The sequence below is a fragment of the Aulonocara sp. 'chitande type north' Nkhata Bay genome, linkage group LG5, assembly GCF_057382095.1.
Source record: "Aulonocara sp. 'chitande type north' Nkhata Bay isolate Kocher_YH1m ecotype deep benthic linkage group LG5, A_spYH_male_GT1.1, whole genome shotgun sequence".
Classification (NCBI taxonomy): Eukaryota; Metazoa; Chordata; class Actinopteri; order Cichliformes; family Cichlidae; genus Aulonocara; species Aulonocara sp. 'chitande type north' Nkhata Bay.
In genome coordinates, this window is record NC_141348.1 from 21805870 (window position 1) to 21819826 (window position 13957).

The following is a 13957-nucleotide window of genomic DNA, read 5'->3' on the forward strand; positions in this document are numbered from 1 at the left end:
AAAGCACAGCCTATCAGCACAAGTAGCTCATATCAACTGTTAGACATGGTGGTGGAAGGATCATGATTTGGGCTTGATTTGTAACCACAGGACTCCGGCATCTTGTAGTCGACCATGAACTCCTTTGTATACCAAAGTATTCTCAAGCTTGGCCGACACTGGGGCAACACGACAATGAGCAATAGCACAACAGCAAATTTACAGCAGAATGGCTGAAAAAGAAAAGAAAAGAATCAAGGTATTGCGATTGTCCAGTCAGTCCAGAACTCAACCTGATTAAATGCTGTGATGGGAACTGTGAGAGCTGTGCATGAATGAATGCCTGTAAACCACAATGAACTGAATTAACACTATAAAGAAGATTGGGACAAAATTCCTCGATGTGAGACACTGACAAAGTCAGACCGAAAAAGATTCCTTAAAGTTGTTGCTGCTAAAGGTGCTTCTACAAGCTACTGAATCATCAGTGTACTTTTCCCAGGACTGTCATAGGATAAACTGAGTGATTACCTGCATTTTTGTGCTCCATAATGTTTCAGTGTTCAACTGGCATCTTTTAACTGATTATAAAAGAATATGCTAAAATAAAGGATGAAACCAAATTTTCTTTCAGGAGGAAGCTGCAAAAGACTGCATTCAACATCAATTTCCTAAAAACCTTTTTTATTAGAACAAGATGGTGAAACTTGTCAACATGAAACATGAGAATGAACACAACACAGTCCTGTCACCGTTAAAGACATACACACCAGTATCTGTAAGCATGTGTGGTGGATGAAGTTGGGGTCACCTCTGGGAGTAAATCCATGAACCGATGCTCTGCCTGCCAACACATGATTTTCAAGTTCTCGTGCACTCACTTACATATGCACTCAAACTATGCGTGGTTCACCCTCTCCAAAGCAATGTAGAAACTTTTCTTGTCATCCAAACAGTGCCAGCCGATTGGTCCAATCTCGCAGTCTGCACAGATGAGGTACTTGATCCTCCCCACGTCGTTAGTGAAGCCTACATTCTCAAAAGTGTACATGTCATCCACGAACCAGTGGGCAGTCAGTGTGTCACCGTCCACTGAGGCCTCTGTGCTGCTGAGGCCACTCTTTTTCCGCATGGATGGCAGGAACAGCTGGTGGCAGAAAACACAGGAACAGATGATTTAAAAAACAAAACAAAAAAACTTGTGAAACAGCACAAAATTAGGAGTGAAACAGGGTAAGCATGAAGGGGTTTGTGTCAGCCTCCAGCTCAGATTTAAGTTTCTCTCATCTGTTGAGCACAAATACAGCTCATCTTGAAGAAACAGAGTTAAATCCCTTATTTTCTACTTTGCATTTCAGCGTAAATAGGATGTTTTTCTTTGCATAGAATTAGCCGAGTATGAAAATTTTTTAATAAAAACCTCCAGCACCTGCAGTTGTATTCTGCTCTTCAAAGAGTCAGCATATCCTAAATATCCATGTGCCTTTTGCTCACACATCTGCAGAGCCAAGTCTGTCTTTAGTAACTAAGGCCTAAAGAATACATCTGTTTCCTTTCTTAATTCAGTAGCAGCACCTGCAGTATATTTACTGAAAAGCACCCTGAAGAATCAGTAATTTCATTAATTTATTTATTTATAAAGCACGTTTAATAACAACAGGGAGCTGACCAAAGTGCTGTACAGAGTAACAGGTAAACAATGACATTGACAACAACGACAGGTAAGAAAATTAAAGGAAAATTAAGATAAAAGAATTGGTAACTCTCATGCAGTTTCGAAAGTCAGAGTAAAAAAATATGTTTTAAGATGCGATTTAAAAAGTAACAGTTGGGGCCTTTATAATGTGGAGAGGTAGATCATTCCACATTTTCGGTGCCACAACCGCAAATACCCGATCTCCTCTATGAACCATCCTAGACTTATGTAAGGTAAGGAGCAGGTGATCGCTTGATCGAAGGGCTCTAGAGGGCGTATAAAGCTGCAATAGGTCAGACAAATAGTCTGGTGCCTGGCCAATTAGCACTTTATAAGTCAAAAGTAAGATTTTGAATTTAATTCTAAAACGCACTGGAAGCCAATGAAGGGAAGCAAGCACCGGAGTAATATGTTGGTGTTTCTTCACACGAGTCAAAAGGCGAGCTGCAGCATTCTGTACAAGTTGGAGCTGGGCCAAGCTGGACTGACTGACACCCACATATAGTGAATTGCAGTAATCCAGTTGAGATAAAACAAACGCATGAATTGCTCGTTCCAAATTTCTAAAAGATAAAAAAAGATCTCACTTTGGATAGGAGCCTTAATTTAAAAAAGGACCGCTGGACAACTGAATTAATTTGTTTCTCAAATGTAAGTTTGCTATCCAAGAAAACCCCCAGGGTTTTTACATGCGTTTTAACAGCACATGTTAGGTTGCATAAGTCCAGATCTGGGGCATTGAAATAACAGCTTGGTCCAAAAATAATTACCTCAGTTTTATCCTCATTGAAGGTAAGAAAATTTGAGGCTATCCAGGTTTTAACTTCGTCAAGACATTTGACTAGCGATTCCATGGGCGTGGAGGTGTTTCTATTAAACCGAAGATAAATCTGGGTGTCGTCGGCATATGAGTGAAAGCAAATGTTATGCTTCCTAAAGATTAGGCCTATGGGCAACATGTAGATTGAAAAAAAGAATTGGGCCTAATACGGAACCCTGCGGGACACCACAAGTAAAAGGAGCTGGAGAAGAAATAAAATCATCAAGGCTCACGGAAAAAGTCCTCTCGGAGAGGTACGGCCTAAACCATTCCAAGGGGATACCTTTGATACCACATTGCTCCAAACGGGAGTTCAGAATGATGTGGTCAACAGTATCAAAGGCTGCAGTTAAGTCTAGGAGCAGGAGCACAGCTGGGTCTCCTGAGTCAGTGATTAATAAAATATCATTAAGTATTTTTAGGAGGGCAGTTTCTGTGCTGTGGTGGGTTTTGAAGCCCGACTGGAACTTCTCAAAAATATTATGACTATTTAGAAAGGTTTGTAGCTGCTCAAATACAATCCTTTCTAAAAATTTTGACAGAAACGGAAGCTTGGAAACAGGTCTAAAATTAGCAAGAACTACAGTACCGTAATGACTTTGGTGTTTACAATCATTGGTCATTTTTTATTAGGTACATCTGTTCAATCGCTCATTAATACAAATAGCTAATCAACCAATCACATGTACCTGGCAGCAGACAACCTGCTGAAGTTTAAACTGAGCATAAGAATGCAGAAGAGAATCTGAACGCACAACACCTACCGATCTTCTGATTGTGGCTTACAGCAGGATAACACTCAATGTAACAGCTCAAATGAACTCAAACTGATTTCTTAAACATAAAAATGAATTTGCTGTACTCAAATCATCTCCACTGTCATTGGATCTCCCAAAAAGCACCTTTGGGATGTGGTGGAACAGGAGTCACATCATGGATCTGCAGCCAACAAATCTGCAGCAACTGTGTGATGTTTTCATGTCAATATGGACCCAAATCTCATGAGGAATTTTTCCACCTTGTTGAATCTCTGCCACAAAGAATTAATGCAGTCCTAAAGACAAAAACTGGTCGAACCTGGTCCTAGCAAGTTGTACCTAATAAAATGACCAGTGAGTGCATATCTGCCTCTGATTGGTTTGTTTCAGCAGCACTTTGGTTTGGCGTTATTATCCTTTGAAGCACACAGGAACTCACTGATATTAAAACGATCAATGTCAAAAGAGACTGAATGCATGCGCCATACCTCCTTCTCCGCTAACACGGCCGTACCGGGGCAGAGCACCTTGGACCCGCAGCGTTGACACAGCACAGACTTGCTGTTTTTGCCGTCATCAGAAACCAGGCTGGATCGGTCCGTGCTTTCTTTCGATTCCTGATCCATGTCGATCCCCAAAGAAGAGCAGGTTTACTCGGACGAACGAGCACAAAGAGGCTCAGGGGAGACTTCCACCAAGAAAACCAGGCTGGTCCAAGAGATCTCCGTTAACTGTAACGGTTAAGGAGATGATGTTAACTAAAGTGCGATCTTAAACAAAAAACAAAAAACAAAAAAAAGAATAAAGGGAGGGAACGAACAGAAAGGGTGCACCGGAATTACGAGCCGTGCGGAAGTCCCTAATCCTAATTCATTTTTCTTCACGTTCCAAATACAGGTCACACATATTCCTAAACCACAGCTTAAAAAATACATTTAAAAAGATAATTTTAACCTAATGCAGTCCAACGGGATGACCTGTATCTTCATGTGCGCTAACTCCGGATCTGACACTGACAGACATAAAGCTACAGAGCAGAGACATATGTTTTAGACACATGCATTTTAAATTAAGTCAAATAACGCGTACCTATATGCTGCAGAAGATGCTCTGAACAAAACTGCATGAGACAAGCAAGCTAGCCCAAGCTAGGCAAACAATCTGGGTCTCTGTGTGCCAACCAGTAAATGCTCCCGTGTTGAAACACGGAGCTGTGACTTGGTTCCCAGTTAGATTTTATTTTACGTTGTTTTTTTCTTCACTGTTTACCTAACCAACCAACCAAACAAACAAACAAACAAAATCAGCTTAGTTTAGGTTACTTTCCGTACGAAGAAGTATTAGGACCACATTAAAAAATAGTGTCCATTTTAAATATTAAAGTCAAGATTTTGAGATTAAACTCGAAATAGCAAACAAACAAACACGAACTGTAGAGATTCCATTTGTCATTTTAAGCCAAACAGCTGCCACGGCTCCTATGCCCTCTACAAAACGTGTAGATGAGTTAGTGAAACAAAATGACAAGTTGTCTTATCGTGTCCTGTGTTACAACATACAGGACGTGATCATCGAGTCCAAAGCGGGTGGATTATGGCTATCCTTGCATCTGACCATTGCCAGCCATTTCATTTTCTATAAATCCGGCCACCAGATGCAGCTTTCTGCTTTCTCTCTTCAGTTTCTTTATACTTACCGCCACAATTTCCTTGTAACTAAAACCGAATCCGAAGTAAGATTTCACTATCCCATCTACACAAGGCATTTTGTAGAGGGTATAACAGCCGTGGCAGTTTGTCTTAAAACAAAAACTGTAATCTCCACATTTTGACTTTATTTTCAAAATGATACTCCTTCATATGTATACCAGAGCCTACTTGAGTATTGAATATTAGGAAAATCAGTACAGGTATTATAATAAAGCCTCATCAGTTATCATAACAAATTAACAAGTATCTGCTTGCCCAAGTTAGTTTTCCCCAAAAGTTCCCCAAATCATTTCACTTAGTTTTTATTTTAGTTAACTATAATAACCTTGTTTCCAATGTGTGGGCCGCGATCTTGCAAGTGAGCCGTCAGAGGTAATTTCCTGTATAAATAATTCAATTGCCTGAAATCCCTCTCACCATGTGTGTTGCCCTGTGGTAGGACAAACAGACTGAGATGGAGCTACTTTACGAATACCTTAACACTGAACCTCAATAGACACTGACTTCAACCACCTCCACCTTCTCTTTCTGCAATCATTTCTCTGGTGTATAATATCACAGCTAATGATCAATATCTTCAAATGATTCGAATTCTCTTTGCAATATTGCCTATTTTTAGCTAAGTCACGATGATGTACATGCAGTTTCATGCTGCTCCTTAACATGAATGCTTTTTGTTACCACATTATTACCATCTCATGTAGTACTTTTGTAGATCTTATGTAGTACTTAGTACTATAACTTAAAAAAAAAACTATGGGATAAGATGCACTCATATATGCTGAATCAAATGACAATCCTTATGAAATAAATTTTATAAGATCAGATGAGGATAAAATCCTTTGGCTCTCAAATTTACCTTAGGAATCCCAATGGAGTTTTGACTTGTGTTTTGAAATGCAGTTTAAAATTGTCATGAAATGTTAACATTGTAAAAAGAAACTGAACTAGTCAAGCCACAGGGTTTAAAAAATACAATCAGAACACAAAAATAATATTCTGTTATTACAGGTGTATTTTTCTTTGAGTCAGTGCTGCAGTATAATTATAGCTAGCAAATGATGGATAAAATAAAAAAGAGGGTTACATATAAAATATTTGTAGGAGTACTATAAAGTAAACAAATTACGTCTACTAAGTATCCCTGCTGACATGCAGCTGACCTGAGAAAAAGAACTAATATTTTAGGCTCCTGCGTAGTACAATATCGCACCCGCACCCCCCCCCCCCCAAAAAAAACAAAAACATGTCAAACTGCATATACTTTATAGCTAAACATTTATCACCTTCAGTAAGTTTGAGGCTTCATTTGTGAATTAAAAATATTAAGTGTGTTCAGGAGTGCAGTTTTGCTAACACAGCAGTTTACATTTAATTTGTACCACTGACGACATGATACAATCAAATTATGTTTGAACAAACATCAAACCACAAAGGAAAGCACTGAAACATGGTACAGATTATATTCTCGACATAACTGAGAAGAAGTAGACCATGAATGCGTTTGTCTTCATTTTTTAAACTGGTGATGTGTCATTTGAATTTTCAAGTCATACATTCCTGTGACTGATGCTGAACCTGCTGAATGTATGTTAATGTAATCAGCTGCTTGTAGTCCCTGAACCTTTAAAATGTACACTGGAGAAAACTGGACACCACATTTTCACGTGTGGAAAAGAATTTATTACAATAATTTTCCAAGATTACCATTAATAAATATTTAGGTTTACATTTCTGTGAAATGTATGATTTATCACTTTCTACACAGGACATTACACAAAGTCAAGAATACACATTGTTTTAGTCTTTGTAATAAAGCTTGAATAAGTTCATCTAGAAAAAGGAGTCTTAAATTGAAGTTCATACAACCTATCAATGGAAGTGTAAGTGTAATGCAAATCCAGTAATGATTCGATTGGGAGAAGAAGAAAAACAAAAATTGTTATTGTTTTTATTATATATATATATATATATATATATATATATATATATATATATATATATATATATATATATATATATATATATATATATATATATATATATGGCAAGGAAAAACAAGAAAAATCAACATCTGGAAATCCTTGATACTCCCTTGACTCTTAAGATAGGCCATTTTATTTAAAAACATTTCCATTGGCCTAAGGCACAGGAATACTAAAACTTTATACAGAGCATGTTTCCTCATATGGATTCTAAGTTTTTTAATTTAATAATGTACGCTAAGGTGTATTTGATATTTATACCTCTCATTTCATTTGAGATCTAGCACAAAAGAAAAACCTCTGACAAAAACGCAATTGAACCAATCCATATCTGTACATTGTGCGTAGCCCAGGAACTAACTCTAGAAATTAATCCATGAAGTGCTGGGTGACTGATAAATAATGACTGGGTAGTTCTTGTCACCTCAATGTTTCAAGCATCTTAGTTTAACCTGAACTTAGCTGATTTATTTTTATACAGCAGCTACAAACTCTTAGGGCTTTTCTGTGCCATTAAATGATTTGAAAATGATCCATTTGGGATTTTTCTTGATTTAAACGACGCAACAGAAGCAGAAAAGAAACATCCAACCCTGTGTGGATCTGATTAGCTTTAATCCATGTGTTATTCAGACACTTACTGTGCGTAGCTCTTATTTATGGGGCCTAAGCTCTAAGCTTTATTCAAAAATTATTTATCCGTTTGCTGAGCAGGGAGTCTCCACATGAACAAATGAGCTGTGGATGAGCTGGAGTTAGCCAAGAGGCAGTTTTCCTCCTCCAGGCATATGGTTCAAAGTCACCCTAAAACCACACAAGAACGTAACACTTAAGCTTTGACCGGGCTTTCAGATAAACTTGTGGTTTATTGCTGAGTGGGCTTATGTAACAGATAAATGAATATGTGCCGGTACACACACCAAAACAGACAAACAAAAACAAAAAACAAGTGCTGACAACCATGCCGAAAACTAGATGCTCCCAACCAGCTAAGCTGTCTTCAGTTGCTCTACACCAAACTCTTGCTGGACAGCACATTCATCTACTAGCTTCCATGGAAAATAGGAAAGGAATGGTTTACAGTATGTGCCTTCTTCTACAGCACAAATTGGTGATAAATGACAAAGTGGCTGGGGTACTAGTAAGCTGCAGTTTCAGGAATACATGACTTTTTTTGGGCTAAAATCCCACCTTTATCTTAGCTGAAAATGCAGATTTTAAGCTTAATAACAATTTTATTAACAAGTAGCGCCTGTTTCCACCATGGTACATTGGCTAGTTAATGCTACTTTATTGAAGCAAAAAGGAGCCAAAGCAGAAAGATCACAAAAAACCCAAACAAGATGTTAAAAAACATCAGAAGTATAGAAGGAGGAATAAGTGACTGTTTTGAATTCCAGCAGCATTTTGTGTTTGTGTGTGTGTGTGAGAGAGAGAAAGAGGGGGCTATAGAGAAAAGTTTAAGTCACAGTCAAGCCTCTCAGAGCAGAGAGTCATCTGTGCATCCTCCCTCGAGGCCGTATCGGAACTCCTGCAGGTTGGAAACGCCATAGAAATGGATGAACGCTGCTGCCACGACCAGAACATGAAAAATCTGATGAGAATGGAACTGACAGAAAGAAAGATGTGCATATTAGCAGCATTTATTATCATTTGCTTGGTATTTAAACAAACTACCAAAGATACATCCAGAGGCTACTGCTGAGTATAACTGTTCCTTTAGTCACTCACTCCCTTCTAAACCTACAATAGACTGTAAATACTGAGCTTTGAACTTGCTCAGACCACTACTGACTGCGTGCATGTTTGAGGGAGGAAAAACTTACCCAGATGTCGCACTTGCCAGGGAAAAAGCGTTCAGGGATCCTGGCTGCGTACAGACCAGCGCCAGTGATATACATGGCCCCCATCAGGTAGAACCAACCCATCTGGCCGACTGTGGTTGCCTTAACAAAGCCCTCCTCAATGGTGAAGTGCATGGTGGGAACAATGCCACTTAGTCCGAGACCCATGAAGACGCCTAGAAACATGGATTGCAGTTACGTGTTATTAGTTTCCTGAAAATATCCCCACTGCTCAGAAGAGGAATAAATGGAGGTGTGATAAAACTGCAACCAAAACAAACTGCTGCAAGTGTAAACAGTGTGTATGTTCTTTTACTGGCGCCCACCTGCTCTTGTAGGTCTGTGCCGAGGTGTAGAGAATCGGTCCCACTGGGCGACAATGATGGCGGCAATGCCGAGGATACATACAATGGTGAGGTAGATAAGGCGAGGCTGAGGGGAACAATAGAATGAGTAGTACAGCCAGGGCACGAAGGAGCCCATGATTAGGAGGGCGATCCCCGAGTAGTCAAGCCTGAGGAGAGAAAATGAGTGTTTGTATAGAAGACCTACAACAGAAATATCAAACTCATTTTACACTGCCGACCACATACAGCCCACTTTGATCTTAAGTGGAACGCACCAGTTTCACTCCTCTTTCTGTCGGTTTAGAAAGTTTTGAAATATTTTAATATTAAAAAAAAGTGCAAGTTCAGAAATGCCTCTAAGTTTTTCTAGATGAGAACGAAATGCTGCTTTGGTCTTAAATTGTAACAAATAAATCTGTAAAATTACAGAAAAAGTTCTGTTAGCTCACTGTGCAGACTGTCCTGCAATAATAAAACAGATAATTTTTGTTAACTGAGAGAATGTCCTCTTTTTTTCCTTTTACGGTGAACCCAATGTAAAAAAACAAAAAACAAAAAATCCCCAAACAAACCCTCAAACAAAATCATACATTTTGTTAGTAGACAGTGAAAAAACAGGAACTTTCTGTCATTTAATTGTTTATCTATTACTTAGTTACTTTGGTGTAGTATGAATGGATATAGTGGAGGTCTTTATCAGTAGGAAAGGATGTAAAACCTGTGAAAATACAGTTAAAAGTCTAAAATGCATTCTGTGCTTCACATTTTTCAAAGCCATCAGGTGGGCTAGATTGGGGTCTTTTGCGGACTGATTCTGGGCCCCAGGCCTTAAGCTGCAACACCCATAATCTAGAAGAAGCAAAAACTAAAAACTTTTTCATGTTTCTGAAAAAGGAAAACAACAGAACTTTGTTTCCAGGTCTATTCAAAACATATTGTTGAAATATGATAACTGCCATGTAAACATGAGCTGTGGGTATATTAAGTATAGTGATGCTTCAAGTCTGCCACAATAAATACTCTGCATCTTTAACCACAGATCAATAAAAGCACTGACAAACTCTGGGGTCAGGTTCTTGTTAAATGACCCTTGGAACATGGACAAAAAGGGTTGGCATCAAATAACTAGCTCCCCCTGTTCTTACAGTAATATATGTGTGTGTGTGTGTGTGTGTGTGTGTGTGTGTGTGTGTGTGTGTGTATATATATATCAGTTAAACATCCAAACAGAAACATGTTTTAAAATAAATACTAAAGTCACTTGATGATTAAACAAAAACTATAGAGGATTTAGCATAGCGTTATAAATATTCAATCAATATTACACAACACTCAAGGCGACAAGTACGAGTTGCATGTGTGATTTGAAGATGCGACTGAACTTTAACAGCCTCCATAAACAAATGAAATTTTATTTAGTCTGACAGAAATTAATCGTTCATGATGTGCAAAGCACCATTTGACAGTGTGAGGCCTTACTTGGAGAATGTGCGAGACACTTTCTCAGAGTGGCAGTAGACCGTATGAAAAAGCCAGGAGAAGCTGAGGCAAAGCACAGCACCCAGGAAGAACATCCCAAACACAACCTTCTCTTGCAGTGGGGCCATAAAATACATGTTGGGCCGCAGCATGGTTAATGTGCCCAGACATAGGAATAAGATCAGCCCTGAGAAAGACAAAACAGGCGGGAAATATGCAGAATGACTCAGATGAAAATATTTTTGACCATAATGAAAATTTTTATCTGCTGCTAATCAGTTTGTAACGCTCACCTAACAGGTGAGTCCAGATGTTTCCTGTTTCAGTGTGAATTCTGAAGATGCTTCCGAAACAGGCCCGGAAGGATGGCATGGGTGGTCGATGTCCGTGCAGGAGGTAATCATTGTCCTTCAGCCACTCTGGCAGGACATGAAAAGGGATTACTCTCCAGCGCCCCTCCCAGACCTGAGAAACAAGAATAACTTTTGCTCAGAGAGGCATAAATTCTGAGTTTATTGTGAGGGTCTTCAAATAAAACACACAGAAAAATGAAAAACAATACAGGAGTTATATTCAGCATGTTAAAGATTGTGTATGAATTAAAAACAAAAAACCAAAAACCAAATATGGAAACATGTCTGAGAGTTTGAAGGCAAAATTAAACAGACCAATATTATAAAAAAAAAAAAAAACTCTGTAAATGTGTTGTTACAGAACTGTGACCTAGATATGAAAGACATTTTTCAGTACAAAAAAAGAAGTGCTCATCATTGCTCTTGTGTGGACTACTTACTTAATGAACACAGTTTCTTGTGATTTATTAAGAACACTGACATATTCTTAATAAGCCAATTCATTAGTCTTTTTCCCTCAACGAGTTCTGTTTAAGCATTAAAAGACAATTTTGGTTTTTTTGTTTTACCTTATGTACAAACTCCTCCATCTTCTCCATAGCATGGTGAGCCTGTAGGGGTAAGGTCAGAACCTCACCCACCTCATCATCCTCCTCTTCCTCATCAGCAAGCATTGCGGCTCCCTTTAAAGAGGTTATGACACTACTGAAGTTACAGAGAAATAACAGCTTCTTTCTTTGTTGCTTATTCTGAAACAGTCCTACCTCAGAATGGACACTTTTGGATACTCCCTGCCGCGCCCCTCCCTCTTCCAGCAATGGCCCCAGCTCCATCAGCTCAACATCTGGGACCTGGCAGTCCTCAGAGATCCGGCAGTCTGCATCACTGGCAGACCCGTTTCGGCCTGACATAGGGAGACTGCCTGATGATCCACTCACAGTCGATGTATTCTGCTTCAGATGGTATACTTGAATTTCCTCCTGGGGGGCACCAGAATTGCAATCAGCTTTACAATCTAAGTATGTCAACACCTTCATGTAGTCTGACTCCAGTTCTCTTCAGTCCTCGAAACACTCAGTGATTAAAACTACACAACTAAAGACTGCAACAAAAATAATAAACTAATAAAAGAAAAGTAAAAACAACCACAATTAAATAACGAATATCTATGATAAGACTGATATTACGTTATCTACAGACAAAAATGCCTCACAATGCAAATGAGCTAGAATTAATTATGAGATGATAACTGTGGAGGCAAGAGGCCAACAGTATTATTGGCTGATATCTCTGTTGTACAGGATAAAAGACTCATTTCGAAGCACCCAGAGCACAACCGGAAGAAATAAAAATGAACTGCTTTGTCCACGACTTGAATTCGGAATATTTAAAAGAACTAAACAAAGAAAATCAGGATATGTTGTGTTTTGTATTTAGAACCTGACAAGTATGTCAACTAATATGGAGCTCTAGACCACGGATGTCACCTAAAACCTGGTCTGAAAGGGGATCAGCTTTAAGTAACTGAGAACACAAAAGCAGAGCCTGCCAGTAAGGAGAAAAGAGGTGACTGACTTTAACCTACATATTTAAATAAGCAGGATTTGAATGTAACATGTTAAGTTTACATTTATCAAATGAAGGGTATATCCTATGAACGCTGACGCTGATGTTAAACACTTTTCTTTTTTTTGTGCCTGCAGTAAAATAAAGCCATCAGTCCAATTTGCTTCAATTGACCTCATTTGTAAGTGAAGTTTCTCTTTCCATGTTACTGTGTCACTATTAGTAAGCTGCTATATTATATTACTATAAAACATTTAGTATAAATAGTCTGCATTGCCTTGCTTCAGGTTTATGCCTAACTGAGAATAAGCCTTTGTAGAAAAACAAAGTGAACAATGAACGCAATCTGTCTGTGATGCCTTGTTTTTTGATTAAAGTTTAACGGTTATTTCTGCACTTCTGATAAACAAAATGTCCTGTGCTTCAGGAAATGAGCCCCGCTTAACAAAACTGGTTAGAAAAAAATCACTTTATTACAGATAAATGCTGCTGATTTCCTACTTTCACTCTAAATGAAACCTCTTAAGAGGTTCTCAATAACTCATCTATGCCATAAACCCATCTACTTGTCATTTCATAGGGCTTCAACAGCTCAATAATTAGCACTCACGAAGAAATTAATACGTCTAGTACTTCTAAGAAAACAAAGGACATTAATGTGAGCTTCGCATGAAACCCCTGTGTTACTGACCAAAAAAATAACAAGGAAACAAAAGAAGTAGCTAAACTTGTTTAGCTGTACGTCTCCGGACAAGTACAGCACGACGGCAATTCTTATTTCAGACAGGATAACGATTTATGTAACCCTAATACTGACTGCATACATAACACATTTAACCATTTTACTGTTTAGCCCAGGCTCCCAGACGGATGTTGATTAACGTTAGCACAGCGTCAGACGAAACAGGGACAACAAAATGTAAACAACACCAAAATACAGAGGATTTGATACAAATTCTCAGTATCAGTACGCTTTCTTACACTTTTTAAAGAGTAAAGCATTAATTGTAACCTTCTCCGACAACGCTTATAATGAGCTGGTCTGAGGTGCTATAATATCAGGTTGCTAACGTTTCCTTTATGCTAGCGCCGAGCTGTCGCTGAGGAGGGGACAATTTTCAGAGAATTAACTTAATAATAAAAGTATTTACGAATTCATCAGTCTGAAGTATTATTTAGAAGCTTTACTGTCCCAAGATTCTTTATGACAAGTTCATTTAAAGCAGAAAAGTTACCTGGCAGGGTAGCCTTCAAACCAGGAAGGTGAATTATTTACCGACGAGAAACACAATTCTTTCCGGAAGTTGAAATCTCTTTTGTAAGCCGAATCCAGTTCTCCTTCCAAAATAAAAGCATCCATTCGAATGTCGAGAACAAGTCAGACGTCTTCATGAAGTCAGAAAAGGTTTTTAAATTATTAA

The 13957-nt window shown here is 38.5% G+C and overlaps 2 protein-coding genes across 2 annotated transcripts; both read right to left on the minus strand.

The window, feature by feature from the left end:
- Positions 1-646: 646 nt before the first annotated feature.
- rabif (RAB interacting factor) lies at positions 647-4492 on the minus strand. Its single transcript, XM_086292078.1, has 3 exons — positions 4343-4492; positions 3742-3984; positions 647-1126 (listed from the first exon to the last, which is right to left on the minus strand). Exons 2-3 carry the CDS (start codon positions 3877-3879, stop codon positions 878-880), a joined length of 387 nt encoding a protein of 128 aa, XP_086148204.1. The 5' UTR covers positions 3880-3984; positions 4343-4492; the 3' UTR covers positions 647-877.
- Positions 4493-6979: 2487 nt separating this feature from the next.
- adipor1a (adiponectin receptor 1a) lies at positions 6980-13872 on the minus strand. Its single transcript, XM_086292079.1, has 8 exons — positions 13772-13872; positions 11735-11950; positions 11540-11653; positions 10911-11082; positions 10618-10804; positions 9118-9305; positions 8774-8967; positions 6980-8556 (listed from the first exon to the last, which is right to left on the minus strand). Exons 2-8 carry the CDS (start codon positions 11879-11881, stop codon positions 8428-8430), a joined length of 1131 nt encoding a protein of 376 aa, XP_086148205.1. The 5' UTR covers positions 11882-11950; positions 13772-13872; the 3' UTR covers positions 6980-8427.
- Between the last annotated feature and the right edge of the window lie 85 nt (positions 13873-13957).

Coding starts and splice junctions, on each gene's coding strand:
- rabif (XM_086292078.1), bottom strand. CDS start 3,879: ATGGATCAGGAATCGAAAGAAAGCACGGACCGATCCAGCCTGGTTTCT. Junction 1,127..3,741: donor CCGTGTTAGCGGAGAAGGAG/GTATGGCGCATG, acceptor TTCTGCCACCAG/CTGTTCCTGCCATCCATGCG.
- adipor1a (XM_086292079.1), bottom strand. CDS start 11,881: ATGTCAGGCCGAAACGGGTCTGCCAGTGATGCAGACTGCCGGATCTCT. Junction 11,654..11,734: donor CCAAAAGTGTCCATTCTGAG/GTAGGACTGTTT, acceptor ACCTCTTTAAAG/GGAGCCGCAATGCTTGCTGA. Junction 8,968..9,117: donor GCACAGACCTACAAGAGCAG/GTGGGCGCCAGT, acceptor CCATGTTTCTAG/GCGTCTTCATGGGTCTCGGA.